Consider the following 18,700-nt stretch of genomic DNA (forward strand, 5'->3'; position numbering starts at 1 on the left):
TAAGTTTTGGTCAACAATATGAACAACCTTCATACTTTCTGTTTCATAACACTTCGGCATTCCTAATAATTAGGATACATTCTAATGAAGAAGGAGGTTGTTTAAATTCCTCGTACTATTTCCAATGATTTTTTTTCTAGATGATTGAAATACCGAAATTGGCAAAATGACGAAAAAACTAAACTATGATCAAAACAAATTAGAGGAATGAGTAATTCCAATTGAATTTTTGAAAAAGCATTCGCAGATGCTGATATTGGGAACATATACATTTTCAAGAGCAACTAGTTTTCATGGTTGAATAATTCGATACGAATAACGCATCTGAGTACTTTTTGTTGCAAAAGAAAATTCCAATACCTCATTTAGATCCACAATTATAATGATTATCATTATAAATTTAATTAGCACGTGTCTGTGAAAAAAATAACCACAGAAAGTATCAATTATAAATTATATCTGAATTGAAATCAGAAAAAAAAAATAGATTGGTTGCATGGTTTTTCATATGTTCCTAATCAAATGCATCATATGAAAAAATTACAAACTGTGCTGGCCACCCATCGTTTAAGTTGTTGATTAAATTGTAATTGACATGACAATTACACCTGTGGGACTCGATGACAAAGTTTTCAATGATATCTCTTTTTGATCATTCTCTCTGTAAAAGAGAATATCTCCATTTCAAGCAAAATTGAATTATATATCGGAAATTCAGAATTTGGAATCCGTAATTTCAACTGCAGTTTCGATATTTGAATTCAATTTCAGATTCTCTAAAATATATAGTTTTCAAATTTTGATATTGAAGTCTGCAGACCTCAACAAAATAATATATCTGTCATAAACGTTGATAACAAAAATTGTTTTTTTGTCGTTGTTTTAGTTAACTCGTCAACTGAATTTATCAAATTGAAATTTAATCCAGATAATCATGAAGAGGACATAATATTCATAATAAATATTATGTAAATAGTTCTAATAGTTTCTGAGAAATGCTCTGCAAGACTGTCAACCCTAAAATTCCACCTGTTCAATAGATCATAGTGGTTTAATTTTTTTTTCCCAAACGATTTCAAAGATTCTCCAATAAAAATAATGACTCACCTGATGGGTTCCTCGAAGAATCGAAATCTTCTTTGATAGGAGATGGCGATACTGTAGCATCAAGTGGTGCTGGTATGCAAGAAGGTGGTGTAGGTGGCTTCTCAGCCGATTCTCGGCTTGATATTTCGTTTGTCGCAGGGGTTGTAGTATAAGTCGGCGACTTGCAATTCCTTGTTAAAGCTAACGCCTGACTCTGCAACGAATAAATCAAACGATTAAAATTAATCTGTATTGCTATTTTACCAGGATCGGATTCAGCATGAGCTGTCGGAGTTGGATGAACGAAAACTCAACCATGGTCAAATTTTCTTGTTCGATTAGTTTTCAGTTCAGTGGAAATGTGGCAACAAGAGTGTACAATTTAACAATTATAACATAAAGACATTCAAAACTGAATTTGGGGCTACATATCAAATAAGGATTGAAGGCTGAAAGCTGTTTGAACTCAAATTTCTATAGGAATAATAATGAAAGAGTTTATTCAAATTCAACAAGTACTCATTGTGAATAAATTCAGAAAACAAACTTTGAGTTATCCCTAGAATAACTGTTTTCACAGCTATAAAATAAAAAAATGATTCTTAAGGTTGTATAAAATAAAATATGTCTCCTTCCACCAATAGTTCAGAAAATTTCTGAAATTAAAATCTCTTATGTAGGTAATTTTTAATATTAAAATCTATAATATCCGCTTACGGATTCCTCCTTTGACATTATTGTCTCACGAGTACTGATATTCTACAAAAATAGTAAGGGATTGTTGTTTGTTCCTCTTGTGTACTACAGAGATCCATGGTTGATGATTTTCCTTTTTGTTAGAACCGTTGTTCCCATTTTTATTGTTTATGTTTACATTCTTCGTTGACGTTGACGCAGACACAGAAACTGATGGAGATGACACATGACAAAATACATGATTTATCTGAACATGATCTGAAATGTTAGTTCATTTGCAGAATCTTGTTTACATTTTTTTGTGCGTAGTTATCATCTTCAAGAAATCTCACATTGGAAGTTTGTTATTCGCTGTGAGATAATCGATATTTTTCATAAATAATTCGTTTAGCAGTTTTACCAGCATACTCAGAAATTCACTTTCGAAAGTAATCTCTGTAAATGACTTTGAAACAGATTTACTCGAAGATTCTTTCATACTCGATACGTGTAGACCATTTTTTGGATTTAACATAATTTATGCAACATCACATTATAATCATACAGTGTATCGAGTTCACCACATTTTTGTTACAAATATTGACAAATTGTGTTTGACTTCTTCACTATTTATTTACCTTAATCACATAGCTCCAAAAAGCATATACACTTGCCGACATCTTGAGTCTTGAATGACTGACATGTTAAGAGTGAAACATAAATATTTTTTTAGAAAACTGAAGATATCAGAAAAATAGCTAATATTTTTTCAAAAGATTTTTTATACAGGTCGATTTACATGATTCTGAAAAGTTTTTACCTGTATCCTTCGCAAGAATAGAGCCTAAACAGGACATAAATATTTCTTTTAACTCGTGTTAGCATTTGAGAGAGCTCATAGAGAACTAGGAGAGTCGGGATACATCGAAATTCTGAAAACAACTGTGTAAATCCTTTAATCTGTTTCCATTAGCACTGTTTTAACAGAAAAATTCGATGCAGCTATTTCAGCATTCGTTAGTTTGTCATTGATTGCGCAGATTTTGAATCAACATGTAGGTATAAACCCAGGAAAATATAAATGAATATTAATATTACTTGCATTGGACCGATTATTTTTTTCGATAAATTTTGATCCCCTGTGAATTATTCGATTATGAGACATGCGATTCCATAATCGGAACAATAGGTTTAAATTTCAAATTACCTCAAAGTGTGATGAATTTTTTGTTTTCATAACTTATTCAACCGTTATTTCTTTTGAAGATATTTTTATTCCATAATTTTTCATTGTGAAGATCACTTTGATTATTTACATTTTTACTGTGGCAAACTGCTTGAGGTTATAATAAATTATAACCTCAAACAGATTACCATAGTAGGGACGTAAATAATCAACATTATACATTAACATGTTGATTCAAATGCCCTAAATACCTTCCTATGTGGGAAATAACTCTCAAAATAACTAGAATAGTTCACTTCATTTTGGCGTTGATAAAAATATTAATTATTCGAATTTTCAAAACTTTGTTTAGATATTTATAGATCTATTTTTTCATCAAATTATTCTACCTATATTGATGTTGAAAAAATAGAACAAAATTTTTTTTAATATAAAATAGCCTCTTCAGATAGAAATTTTTTTCTAATGATTGATGAGCAAAAATTCGAAGAGCCCGGACCTGCATTCTGCGACTCGTGAACGCGTTTAATCTGGGTTAAGTGGGGTCAAAAACCATCAGAATTCCTCAAAGTTATACCCTACGCAAAAAATTGCTTGTATTAAATAGATCCTTAGTTAATTGTCCACGAGATGGATATTACGTCTTGACACAAGTATAAATCATGTATTAATGTAATCATTCTCGAAATTCATTCTAAGTATATTTAACTCGTTAATATTCCAACCAATTACGCGTGCAATCCAAATCGCTACTAACTCGCAGTTTAAAGTGCGGCACATCCTGATTTCATTAACAGATTCATTTAACTAACTGGATGTCTTAAGAAGAGATCAACGCATTGTGGCTCATCTTAGGTTCAACTCGTCAACGGACATATATGTCATGGAAGTTCTTGCGCCCAAATGTCCCTCGAATCAAATCTTTCAAATTTGAGACTCACAGGATCTAAATTTTTCGACATTGACGAATGGCAATCTATATTTCCATACCTTACACCCTTGTATAATATTTGACAAGATGTGAGAAGAGCCACATTGAAAAATATATAGTTCAGTGTCTATATGAAAGACTATGTTTTATAGTTCACTAGAGAGTTTTTTTGCACCTCAAAAACTTCAACAAAGTTCAAGCCTTTGTTGAATTTTTTGAGCGGGTTTATACGCAGTGATTCTAAAGGAATTTATCCAGAACGGATGATCTGTGTGGCAATATGCTTTATCGTCTGCAGCTTAGCTAGTTTGTCCAAACCTGGAATACCCCTACCAAATTTCATCAAAATCGATCGAAATATTGAAATTCCAGATATTTCATGTTCCAGTACAAGTATGGCTCTTGATATTAGGCCAATTGAAAAGTCCCCGGTCTGATGCACAGATGGCGTTGCTAGTATTAAATCCATATGATTTTTAGTTAGTACCAACCTTCAAGCGATACGTGTCAAAATTTGACAGCAGTCCGACCATTAGTTTGTGAGATATTGCGTTGGGAGTGTAGTTACTTTTATTATTTGAAAAAAGAAGGAAAAAAGAATTTAGTGGGCTTTTTGAAGGGAAAAAATACAGTTGAAGCGAAATCTTGATGAAGAGTTTCCGGGGTCTGCACCAGGAAAATCACCCATCATTGATGGGTATGCTATGTTTAAAAGTGGTGAAATGAGCACCGAAGACAGCGAACGCAGTGGACGCCCAAAAGAGGCTGTCACCGACGAAAAAATCAAAAATGTTCACAAAATAATTTTGAATAACCGTAAAGTGAAATTGATTGAGAATGCAGACATTGTGAAGATATCATCTGAAAGTGTACATCATATCATTCACGAATATTTGTACATGAGAAAGCTTTGTGCAAAACGGGTGCCGCGCGAGCTCACAATCGATCAAAAGCAACAACGTGTTAATGATTCTGAGCAGTGTTTGAAGCTGTTTAAGTGCAATAAACCTGAATTTTTGCGTCGATATGTGACAATGGATGAAACATGGCTCCATCATTTCAATCCGGAGTCCAATCGACAGTCAGCTGAGTGGACTGCACACGATAAACCGAATACAAAGCGAGGAAAAACGCAACAGTCAGCTGGCAAGGTTATGGCATTAGTATTCTGTAATTCGCGAGGTATAATATTCATTGATTACCTCCAAAAGGGCCAGACCATCAACAGCGAATATCATATAGCGTTATTGGATCGTTCAAAAGATGAAATCGTTAAAAAACGGCCCCATTTGATGAAAAAAAAAAGGTGCTGTTTCATCAAGACAATGCACCGTGTCACAAATCGATTAAAACAATGGTAAAATTGCATGAATTGCTTCTGCATCCACCGTATTCGCCAGATCTGGCCCCTAGCAACCTTTTCCTGTTCTCAGGCCTCGAAAGAATGCTCGCTGGAAAGAAATTTAGCGCCAATGAAAAAGTAATCTGCGAAACTGAGGCCTATTTTGAAACGAAAGACAAATCGTATTACAAAAATGGTATCGAAAAGTTGTAAGATCGCTATAATCGCTGTATCGCCCTCGAAGGCAACTATGTTGAATAATAAAATCGAATTTTGCCAAAAAAGGTGTTTCACTATATGGTAGACCGGGGATTTTTCAATTGGCCTGTTACTTGGCCCATGCTCAAGCCAAGTAGCTTGATTATCAAGCCAAGCCGAAAAACCCCAAAAATATCATAGAATCAATTCGAACATGTAAAATCTTAGTGGCACCTTTTTTTGCGCGTCAGTGAATTTTACTAATTATTCTGGAAGCTCCAATAACTACTTGTGAGCTTCAAGGCTGGTTGAATATCTGCATACAGAGCACACAACAAAAGCTGAATGAGCCCTTCGCATTCGATTCTATGAAGTTACCAGAGAGATGAGGGTGACAGGATAACCCTATCTGTTTTAGTCCATGGTCCATCAGCGAGCATTCCCCTATATCGCAAATCCGATGTTGAGAACTAAGAAGGCCTAACTAAATCTGTATGAGTCATAACTCCCCTAATCCGCATATAACAAGCATTTGCGTGTAGGTTTTTGGTAGCCGTTTCTTTATTCTCGAATCAAATAGGAACGAGTATCTCCTCCTCCATTTTAGGCTGGAAACAAATCCGCAAATAATAAATACACGAGCGCATTCATTATCATCCGTCCTGTGAACTTTCTAATTCCAGGGGAGTTTACAGGAATAAATTCCCGGTAACAGGATCCCAGATCATGTTCATGCAGCTTTGATCCGATACCCAGAAACTTCATTGATCCTTGCTTGTTGCTTGATGTTTAAATGGCGACCTGAATTACTTCAATTCGTCTTTCAGTTCATTGAACTCGTTTTTCTTCTGTTGAATTCTGGGAAAGCTTATCTCTAAAGTGGACTTTTCCGAACATCTGTCCAACCTAGAAATTCCTGGATATGCCTGTTCGAAATTATGTTCTCCTAATAATTCAGATGTGAAATTTCAATTTCAAGATTCATCCAAATTTTATGTAAACTATGAAAATGTCTGAAATGAAAAGAAATGCTTCTTTTCCTTTTCAAATATATATACAAAGTGTACAACTTTGCTTCCGCCGTTTTGCAATAGATGGCAGTAGCGGTGAGTGGTAGTCGGAATAAATAGATCGTAGAAGTCATACAATAATCTAAGGTATTTTTGAACATAAAGCCATCGAAATATTAGTCGACTTGTGTCTGCATCATGGAATTATTCTCGATTAAACAAGTCAGCTTACGAGCCAAATTCTCGTCATTTGCGGGAGATTTTAATTTTCTGACTTAAAATGAATAAAACTGCCGCTGAAGCTCATCGAATGCTCTCAAATACCTATGGTGAGGCCACTTTTAGCGAAAGAACGTGCCGAGAGTGGTTTCAACGCTTCAAGAACGGTGATTTTGACGTCGAAGACCAGTGGAAGAGAGATGGTTTTCGAAGATGCAGAATTGGAGGCATTATTTGATCAAGACTCGTGTCAAGCGCAACAATAATTGGCAGGATCATTGGGAGTGACGCAATAAGCCATTTCAAAACGCCTGAAAGTCATGGGAATGATTCAGAAACAAGGAAATTGGGAAGCCGAGAAATGTTGAACGGCGTTTGTTTGCTTGTGAACAGCTGCTTGCAAGGCAATGACGGAAGGGATTTCTGCATCGCATTGTGACTGCAAACGAAAAATGGGTTCTTTACGATAATCGCAAAAGCAGAGAATCATGGGGATATCCCAGCTATGCTTGCACGTCGATGGCCAAACCGAATATTCACGGTTCCAAGGTAATGCTTAGTAATTGGTGGGACCAACTCGGCGTAGCGTATTATGAGTTGTTGAAACCGACTGAAACAATACCAGGCAATCGTTATCGAATGCAATTAATGCGTTTGAGCTGAACATTGGAAGGCAAACAGCCGCAATACAACGAGAGACATGATATAGTGATTTTACAGCATGACAATGCTCGATGCCATATTGCGAAAGTGGTCAAGACATTCTTGGAAATGTTGAAATGGAAAGACGTTGCTCCCTCGGACTATCACTTGTTTTGATCAATGGCACACAGCCTGGCTGACCAGCACTTCAGGTTTTATGAAGAAGTAAAAAATTGCATCCATTCGTGGATCGTTTCAAAAGATGATCAGTTTTTTCAACGCGCGGTTCGTACGCTGTCCGAAATATGGGAGAAATAAGTGGCCAGAGATGAACAATACTTTGAATCATAAATGTATAACCAGTTTCCTACAATAAAGCCTCGAATTTCGGAAAAAAAAACGACAAAAGCAAAGTTCAACGACTATGTAACTGATCACACTAAAAAGATCAAATGTTTTAATTCCACACGGTAAAACAACCAAGAGCCTATCCATAGAATTAAAATACTCAGTGGCCTCCAAGATCACCGGATTCAACACCGTTGGATTTTTTCATCATTTCGACATACTCAAATGCCAAAATGTGACCAAAGTAAGAATCTAACGTTGTTAAAGATTGTATGATATCACTTACATGTAGTTCTCGCTGCCTCCGCCTGAATTTTTTGTTGCGCCAGATGGCGCTGTGGCAGTGTTCGTCGCATATAATTCTAGTCACGCGATTTTTCGGCCCAACCGTGTAAAATTTCGCGTCGCATCGCCGATTGCTGCAAATCCACTTTTTCTCGCTGTTTTTCAACGTGTAATTTTTCGTGTAACGGAACCCGTTGCGCACCAGTACCAGCCTGCCGCGCTCGCTGTACGACATGTTCGATCCGGAAAAGCGTAGTGGCCGATCGGGAAACCCTGAGGGAGATTTTCCTGTTGCGAGGGCACTCGGCCGTGGTGTGAATTTGTCGAAACAAACTTTCCACAAGAACTCGGTGGCCGCTAATAGAATGAACGGGAGGAAAATGAAAGCGTTTGGGGGGGGTTTAGCGATCGTTACCTGGGGATTATCGTGCAAGTTCGAAGCTTCCGACGAAGCTTCGATGCCACTATGTAGGTCAGTGTTGCCGAAACGGCGTTTGTTGTTTTGGTCCTTCGCATCGGATACCTGCGGTTTTTTCTACCGATGGTTGAATTTTTCGTCGGCCGATGAAATAGACCTATGAGCTTTGAGTACTTCATGCATATTTCGTAGCATGATGTCAATAAAATACCGGGAATCGGTAAATGATTTGTCGACTGCGTGGTAACTTACTTAAACTCTATACACGGTGTTTGAGCAGAAACTGGACGAACATACATTGTGGCCGTAAAGTATGGAACAAATTCATTTTAAGCTAAACAGACCATTTTAAGAAATAATCCTGAAACACGTCGATTTTTTATTTTAATTTAGCGAATTTTAAAATAATAATCAAATATACAGGGTGAATTACTTTCGAGTAATGATGTCCCCGTCATTTTTTTAAATGGAACACCCAGATTTTATCTCAATTTTCCGATTACTCTAGCTGAGCTGATTCCAAAAATGTATCACATGTGGGTTCCAATTGGTACAGGGTGGACAAAAATGCAATAGTTTTGTGTGTGCTCATAAAGTAACGCGTAACATCCTTTATTAGTAAAATTAACAATATTATCAAAAATACTTATTGTCTGCAATTGGTTTGAATTTAACACCCTGTAGTTTGTTACATTCATTACATGTTTTTAAATTGATAAGAAATAATTTCTTCCATATTCTGTCTGCTAGACCACAAGTGCCAAACATGTTTGGAAACAGCTCATTTTTATTAATCTAAAAATGTAACAAACTACAGGGTGTTACATTCCAACCAATTGCCGATGGACAATAATTATTTTTGATAGTATTGTTAATTTAGCTAATAAAGAATGTTACGCGTTACTTCATGAGCACACACAAAACTTTTGTATTTTTGTCCACCCTGTACCAATTGGAATCATCATGTGATACATTTTTGGAATCAGCTCAGCTAGAGTAATCGGAAAATTGAGACCAAATGGGGGTGTTCCATTTAAAAAAAATGAACGGTGACGTCATTACTCGAAAGTAATTCGCCCTGTATATTAGATTATTATTTCAAAATATGGTAAATTAAAATAAAAAATCGACGTATTTCGAGATTATTTCTTGTAGTCTGTTAAGCTAAAAATGAATTTGTTCCATACATCGAAATTTGCCCACTCTGTACAGGGTGGGCAAATTTCGATGTTTTAGAACTACAACTTTTAAACCAGAGGAGATAGGCAGAATCTGATCTGACCCCATTCTCGTTCTCTTTTGCTGAGAAACTCACAAGAGAAGTATTCATTTTTGACCATTCGATGTTATCTATTTTCGAAATCAGGAAAAATTGAGCTTTCTAAAAATGACACAGAAATCTAGTGTTCCCATTTAAAAAAAATATAACTTTGGTTCACAGCCTCATAATTAAAAATCCTGCTGAAAAGACGAGCACGCCACTGGATTGTAAGTAAAAAAGTGACTGTTTTTTAATTTCAGGGCTCTATCATCAGTTTTAACGGAGATATAATTTTTTTTTCGATATCACCATTCTTCCTATTTTCGCTTAACTCGAAAACGAAAGAATGTGGTCAAAAATGAATACTACTCTTGTTAGTTTCTCAGGAAAAAAGAACGAGAATAGAGTATCAGATTTCATCTATCTCCTCTGGTTCAAAAGTTGTAGTGCTAAAACATCAAAATTAAGTTATGAAAAAACTGAACTTCAAAACCCTGTATCTCGAAAACAAAGCATTTGCGCCCCCATATGTGGCTTTGGGGCAATGGGAGACTATACAATATTGGCGTGGGTTGAAAACATATAAATATTTTCGATATCCCCTCTCATCACAACAGGAGAGTAATCAATGAATCAATTGTATAAAACATGGTCAAATTGAAATAAAACGTAATACTTTTTGAGGTGAAAACATATCATTTTCATTTGTAGTTCTGACCACTCCAGAATCGTTGAAATGAATTGTCCAAATAGAACATTTTCAATACAATTCAACGGAAGATTTGTCATTAATTCGTACCTGAACAACCCTTAATATATACCTATTAAAAAAAACACATCATCCAAAACAATATACTGGCCAAGTGGATTTATCAGTATACTCTCTCAGTGACAGTTTTTGTTTGAAATTCCAGATTCATACATAAACATAATGTTATTGAAATGTTAATGTTAACGAAATATGACCCCTTCAAACGTTTCCTATAATAACTCTTATTTTCTCGTTAATTTTGTTCTTGAATAAAAAAAATTCAATTTATTGTTCGCTTTCAACTATAATTTATTTTTGTTCATTTTATCAGTTGTAACAAAATTCAACTTCGCACTAATACGAAAAATATAAAAAAGTTAGTGATCATGTTCCTGCTGTAAGTAGGGTCTGAACGTTTTGTTTCAAATATATTGGTGGTTAAATTTCTTAACAATGGATAAAATGAACCAGTTCATATATCTAAACAAAAATAAATTATCATTGAAATAAATATAAAAACTAGCTTTTTTATTCAAAAATACAATTAACGACAAAATAAAAGTTATTATAAGAAGCTTGGTTAGTTCATATATTTAATATATTACATACCTCAAATTTTTTCGGAGTTGCTATCATCGCATTACTTGAATCCAATCTTGGAGGAGGATAAATATTTTGCACTAACCCACAATAATTATTTACAGAAAACATGTCGAAACTATACACAGTTGAACTAAAAAAACTATGATACGGTGTCGAAAATCTTTTCTCTATTTATAATAAGTAGGTACCTCAATGGTGGGGGTGTTATTCAAATCACATATTCAAAATGTATGATTGATTATCTTTATCATGCTAAAATGACTTATCTGAAACCTAAAATCAGTTTGTTTTTAGTTTTCAGATGAACTAACTAATTTAATTTTTCAGAGACATTGGTTAATTGCATCTCAACCTGCTTGATTATTCTTAATATTATGATTACGACTTTAAACTATTTATAAATGGATTCTGAGATTTCAACATCTATCTGTCATGTATTTACTTCGCGTTTTATCTCAAACGTCAAGTCATTGATAACAATGCAGTAATATAGTCATTTTTTTGCCCTTAACACCGATGGAGTATAGTGTTAACTAATTACGCAACATAATGAGTGATGAAGTTATGAAATCACTGGCAATTCCAAGACTTTTCAGAGTTGTTCAGATTAGTCATGGAAATTTACACATTTTGAAAAATGTAGAATACATATATTTCGAAGGATTAAATGCAAGAATATCTATTAAAAACTCAATTTTTGAAAGTCGCAAGTGATCAAATCAAAGTTCATTTGGACTTGGAATACTAAAAAGCTGAAATTTCGGGTATATATCACCAATATTAAAATTATTAAACTTAATATTAAAATTATTTATTAAACTCAAAGAATGTATTATTATGTTGATTGCTGTGCACAGTTAATATTTTAAACTTAACTCTACAGTATTATATAGTTTATTTATGTATTTATTTTCTGAATATATCATTCACGTGTAATAAAATACGTCCCTGATCTTACAGGGTCGTTCAAAATGCAGGATTCAACGAGACATCGTACCACCCTGTATATAAGTGAGATGACAACATGCGAGTATTAATATTTCATCATTTAGACGCTCTTGGATATCAGGCTGTATATTATCAGTAACGGATTGGGTGTAAAATATAATCCCATCCGAATTTGGTCAGGCCTGCTAAGATAAGTGGATCACAGATTTCATATGTGTTAGCAGAATCTACCTGTGGTTTTCAGGTATCCAAATCCCTAAGATTTATACATGAACCTTAAAATTCCAATCTTAACCTGTTACGGTATAGAGCGGATTTCTTTCAAAAATTACGTTTTAACAATTTAATGCTGAGGTACGAAATGAATGTCTAGACACGTTTCTATCAGTTCTCTAAAAAGCGAGAATCAGACGTATTCGCCTTAAGGGATAATCTATCTATAAATCATGTCCAGGTAAGCGAACCCATAAAATAACCCATAAAGTCATTTGTCTCTTTCAAATCCACCTTGCTTATGTTACGGATATTTCAGTCATTATGAAGTTAGAGAAACAGCGAATTCCATTTCGAAAACACTCGCATTTTTCTCTGAAGTTCATTATTTCATCTGTTACAGAAAAATATGTATTGATATAATATTCAACAATATAGAAAATTCATGTTTATTTTAAACTGAACTGCCTAGAATAGACGAACTATAATATGAAATAAAATAAGAATTATTTTCGTTTCATCTCAATCATATTTATGTCAGGCAACCCAAAATACATCCTTCAAAGTGTCAAATTATACTCAATGATAAGTGAGTGAGTTTTATTGAAATAAATGTTTATACATAGTTATATTTCTCGGAAATTATTAATGAAATTTCGAAAGAGATGGAAATATTTGTGAGAAATTACCAGTGTTGTTACTGCTTTCAAATAGCACTCTCAATATAAAATGAATCCCCAACCTTACACTGATGTACAGTAACTATTACATATTTGCATGATAATGGAAATAACTAATGTAATCTGGCTCGTAATTTTCGAATAATACTAATTATTATTATTATAGTGATTTCGTTTTTTATCAATGAAATCCTAATAGCATATAAGCTCAGAATGAAAACAAATCGAAAAATTCGAATGATATCGGTGATGTTCAGTATTCAATTCGTATATGTTTGGAATTTGGAACTATTCATTAAAATACGAATTATAATTCATTTAGATAATCGAATTGAATATACCCTTTGTACATCAGCAATTAATTATACATTCTAGGAATATTTATATTTACTTATTAATCCCTTCCATTAAACCAATCTATTTATGATATAATTTTTCGTTTGAACCCTTTTTTAGTTCGAAATATTGGCAGACGAATTTTCGACCTTTGGAAGTACAGTTTGGTCCAAATGACTTACATAGACGGTTTTGCTAACAATTCCAAGTACATTTGTCATTGTTTTCGTTCTTCTTTTCGCTGATAAACCTGTGACTTTGATCTGATAATCTACTTTATTTGAAATTCATTGTCTACTACCTAAGTAGGAATCATAAAATCTCGCTATTTGTACAAAGAGATTTGTTCTGAATTTTGAAGGAGCTTCTGCTTTTATGTATGTTTAGGCTCATGCGAAATATGTTAGACATATAATCAACAGATTAGCCCATGTGCTGGATTACCTTTCAGTGTCTAGTTAAATAGGATCTTACATTCATGTTATCGCAAAGATTACTTTTGTAAATCTTCGTACTAATATTGATCCAAAGAGTACCTTTCTGGTGTCACTCAAGCTCAGTTACTGGATAATATCTAGAGCCACATTGAAAGGAAGATCTTTCCGAGTAGAATAATGCAAGTTATGAAAATTATATAATTAGTAACAATATAGAGAACCGAATTTTCATAAATTCAGTATAATATTTTTTTTTCAGCAGGATGGCGTAATATTTCCTCAAACTACCGCATATTAGGTCGATTGAAGAAGACAAATTTATAAAAACACTGACATGAAGAGAGAAGCTTTGAGAACTTGCTCAAATCTCTATTTATGTCATATTATTAGGATCTTATCAGTATCTAGAATATTATTATTAGTTTTAAACTATACACTGTGTCCGTAAAGTATGGAACGAATTCATTTTTAGCTAAACAGACCATTTTAAGAAATAATATACAGGTTGAATTACTTTAGAGTAATGACGTCACCGTCAATTTTTTTAAATGGAACACCCCCATTTTGTATCAATTTTCCGATATCTCTAGCTGTATCACATGTTGATTCCAATTGATACAGGGTGGACAAAAATACAATAGTTTTGTGTGTGCTCATAAAGTAAAGCGTAACATTCTTTATTAGTTAAATTAACAATATTATCAAAAATAAATTAGTGTCTAGCGGCAATAAACAAATAATGACATTTCACAAAAAAACTAGACGACTATGTTTTTTTAAATTGATGAGAAATAATTTCTTTCATATTCTGTCTGCCCTACCACAAGTACCAAACATGTTTGGAAACGGCTCATTTTGATTAATCAAAAAATGTAACGAACTACAGGGTGTTACATTCAAACCAATTGCCGCTAGACAATAAGTGTTTTTGATAAACTTGTTAATTTAACTAATAAAGAATGTTACCTTTACTATTGTATTTTTGTCCACCCTGTACTAATTGGAATCAACATGTGATACATTTTTAGAATCAGCTCAGCTAGAGTAATCGGAAAAAAGTGAAACAAAATGGGGGTGTTCCATTTAAAAAAAATGACGGTGACGTCATTACTCGAAAGTAATTCACCCTGTATATTAGATTATTATTTTAAAATACGGTAAATTGAAATAAAAAATCGACGTGTTACAGGATTATTTCTTAAAATGGTCTGTTGAAATTCTATACGAAGGAGATGCAAATATAAAATAAATTTAATAAGGTGAATTGTAAATTACTGCTCGAAACTTGGAATACAAAATGGGACATTCTGTATGTTGAATTTGTGTAATATCCGAAGAGCTAAAGATGAGAATGCATTATTTCATCTACACCGTTACAGATTGATTTTGCATATTTTTATAGAGAAAAAATTGTTTGTGAATAACCAATCGGAAAATGTGAAAGTGAACTGCCGAAGTGCAATTCGCAATAGTAGAATTCACAATAAATATAAAGCAGAAATCAAACACGAAACCATACGTATTGGGGCCGATGAGAGAAGTCCAAGTAAAATCGATACATGAAATAGATTTCACAAGTAATACATTTTCCATTGTATGTTCAGACCTAATCCAGCCCAATATTGTGTTACATGATGAAAATAAATCCCCACCAACGACGTAACGTCAGGATTATCCCACAATATATTATTATTTATTTTATGTGCAAATGCAAATAAAATTAATAACATAGGAAACAAATTAATTTTAATAATCGGCGATATTATTTTAGAGGTTTCTATGCAACAAAACCGGTAATTTTATAGATGATATTTCGTGTATTTCTATTATTTCCAGCCCCACATTTAGCAATTACATAGTTGGAATTTATCAATGGCTGGACGCAAATTCAGACTGATGACTCTTTCCAACAGGGTACCCTGTCTGCATTTTTCATTCAATCCCTTCATAATCAGTGAAATTCAACATATCCACTAAAAGACTGCATTACTACACATTAATTAAAACCGATTATAAACCATGCGGAAATCAGTGGATTTTGAGCGCACATATGTGGTCTTCAAGGGTTCGATTGGCGAATGAGAGACGATCTCCCATAATATCCTCATCTTTTTTTTTATTTTCGTTTTGAATTTTTTATTATTCTGATGATGATCGATGATTCTCACGAAATTTTGCATGAGGCTTGAAATTATTATTCTTTATAAAGGTTGTTTTTTTTCGAGGTATATAACTTTAAGTTGGCATTACTGTTCAAGATGGCGACCGATTTAACAGCTGTCAAGTGATTTATTCTCAGTTTGGTTTGGCAATTCATCATGAATAGACTCACGATCATCAAGTAAGGGTAGATTCGTCGAATGGGCACAAAATGAGATTGCCGTTGTTCCCAATTTTCATAAGCGAATTTTGTTTAGCGATGAAGCGCATTCTGGTTGAATGGCTACGTCAACAAATAAAACTGCCGTATTTAGAGTGAAGCTAATCCTCAAGTGTATGTCGAAACACCGTTACATCCAGAAAAACTGAGTGTTTGGTGCGCTTTATGGGCTGGTGGAATCATTGGTCCGTACTTCTTCAAAAACGATGATGGCCAGAACGTTACAGTCAATGGTGATCGGTATAGAGCCATGATTACTAAATTTTTCATTCCTGAATTGAACAACCATGATGTCCAGGAGCTGTGGTTTCAACAAGACACGATGGTGACCGCCTAATTTCACGTTTTGGACCTGGGAATTGGCCTCCAAGATCTTGTGATTTAACACCGCTAGACTACTTTATGTGGGGCTATGTAAAATCATTGGTCTATGCGGATAAGCCACAAACCCTTGACCATTTGGAAGACCATATTCGCCGTGTTATTGCCGATATACGGCCACAAATGTTGGAAAAAGTGATCGAAAATTGGACGTCCAGATTGGACTACATCCGAGCCAGCCGTGGCGGTCATATGCCAGAAATCATATTTAAAATGTAATGCCACAAGATTATCTTGCGGATAAATAAAATTCATGTCAATCGAATAATCCATCGTTGTTTTATTGCAATTTAAAGTTCTATAGCTCTAAAAATACCCTTTATAAATACTAAATTTCAAGGCGATCGGAAAGGTCGAGAAGGTGCGACCGAAAAGTATTCTGATTTTGCGAACTATGAGTGCAAAATTTTGCGGGATTTTGCATGCGGGATCTGCGGGATTCAATATTAAAATTGCATATTAGATAATAAAAGCGCAAACGTCTTTTGAAACGTCACATAAAGATAAGTTACGGATGAACATGTAATACTAGTTACTGTTAAAACCACACTACGATTCATGATCAGCAAATTGGAAAGTCATAATAACTCGACATTGAGTAAAGAAATGGTTAAAGCTTTATTTTTTAGGATAAAAGAGCGCCGTTTATTAATGACAAGTATGGTACCGTATTTAGAAAACCCAGGCAAATATCTGGAATTTCTGGGATAAAAGTCAATGTCTACAAATGGCCAAGAAGATACATTTGTACTTTATAGCATCAACATTACGAAATGAACTTATGAGTTTGACTGAAAGGCTGCAAATAGAGACGTCTTTAAAAGACAAAACATAATCCCAAACCGAAGACCATTTCACTTATGCTGATGAGGATAAAGTATCTTTATCTAATCTAGCAACGAAACGTGAACTATCGACTTTGAATTTAGAAGAGAATCATGATAGTATTCGTACTGCGTGGGTACCAAAATCAAAGGCTTCTTCTATGGCTGTACGAGCACGAGTACGAACAACTCTTGACCAGTTATTAAAACATGAAATGACCCTTTTTGAATGCAGACGGAATAAGGGTACGGGTGCATACTTGGAAGCTGTTTACAACTCCGACCCTCGACTTAATTTCCACCAATCACAAACGCTCAATTTTGAATAACAAATGTTTTCTAGATGAAAAAACTGTAAGACAGCACTTGTCGGCAGATTTTTCGAGTTTACCCGCGGCAAAACTTGACAGCTGTTGCCATGAAATGAACACTTTGATACTATAGTGTGTTTTTAAAAGCATAAGACCTTTTTATGAGCATGTTTCATAGGTTGAGTACAAAGAGTATATATATTATTAACAATCCCGCATTCTAGAGGAGCCGCGGGATTGATAATTTTCATCCCGCGGATTTGCGTGATTGATATTATGGTGCGGGATTGGATTCCCTATTTGTGTTATTGAAAATTGTGAAGGTTGAAGTTGATAGTAATTAACTTATGAATACTACAGAAGACGTCGAATGGTTTTCGTTCAGTTAATATATAACCAATTAAAATTCGACAAGCACAGTGGAATCGAGAATGATTTTCCCAAGAAAAATGTTCATTGAGTAACAGTCACGTATGAATCATCACTTCGAAATCAATTTGGAATGGTATCTTTTTCATAATTGAGGTTCATTCGTTGGCCAGTTCAAGCTCTATGATAATCATGATCCTGATTAGATTAATACCTGTCTTTTAAATTCGATCTACTATAGAGTAGTTAATTGGGCGGTAGATACTAGATATTCACATTGTCCATGTTATTTTCGAAGGACCGTCATTAGATTCAATGCCATGGCGTCTTGAAAACGTCACTTCCTGACATGCATATTCGAAAATTTTCAGATGAAAAATAAATTGCAATAGAATAATAAAATCAGCAAGACAGGCCAATTGAAAAGTCCCCGGTCTACCACAGTAAAACACTTTTTTTTGTCAATTATTTATATTATTCAACATAGTTGCCTTCGAGGGCGAAACAGCGATTATAGCCATCTTCCAACTTTCCGATACCATTTTTGTAGTACGATTTGTCTTTCGCTTCGAAATAGGCCTCAGTTTCGGCGATTACTTTTTCATTGGAGCTAAATTTCTTTCCAGCGAGCATTCTTTTGAGGTCTGAGAACAGGAAAAAGTTGCTGAGGGCCAGATCTGGTGAATACGGTGGATGCAGAAGCTATTCGAAGCCCAATTCATGCAATTTTGTCATTGTTTTCATTGATTTGTGACACGGCGCATTGTCTTGATGAAACAGCACCTTTTTTTCTTCAAAATGGGGCCGTTTTTTTTTATTTCATCCTTTAAACGATCCAATAACGCTATATAATAATCGCTTTTGAT

At 34.3% G+C, this 18,700-nt stretch overlaps 1 protein-coding gene across 3 annotated transcripts in view; it reads right to left on the reverse strand.

The window, feature by feature from the left end:
• LOC123685995 (homeobox protein dve-1) overlaps positions 1-18,700 on the reverse strand; it is a 64,353-nt gene that overhangs the window by 32,539 nt on the left and 13,114 nt on the right. Inside the window, exons 1-2 of one of the 3 annotated variants that reach the window (XM_045625897.1) lie at positions 2,400-2,489; positions 1,108-1,300 (exon numbers count right to left, since the gene is read on the reverse strand). In XM_045625897.1, the coding sequence (XP_045481853.1) occupies positions 1,108-1,300; positions 2,400-2,441 (235 nt within the window). In that variant the 5' untranslated portion in view covers positions 2,442-2,489. Of the gene's footprint in view, positions 1-1,107; positions 1,301-1,803; positions 2,190-2,399; positions 2,490-18,700 lie in introns of those variants that run through there. The other 2 variants (XM_045625898.1, XM_045625896.1) reach the window with 2 other exon arrangements.

Source organism: Harmonia axyridis, chromosome X, assembly GCF_914767665.1.
Source record: "Harmonia axyridis chromosome X, icHarAxyr1.1, whole genome shotgun sequence".
Taxonomy (NCBI): Eukaryota; Metazoa; Arthropoda; class Insecta; order Coleoptera; family Coccinellidae; genus Harmonia; species Harmonia axyridis.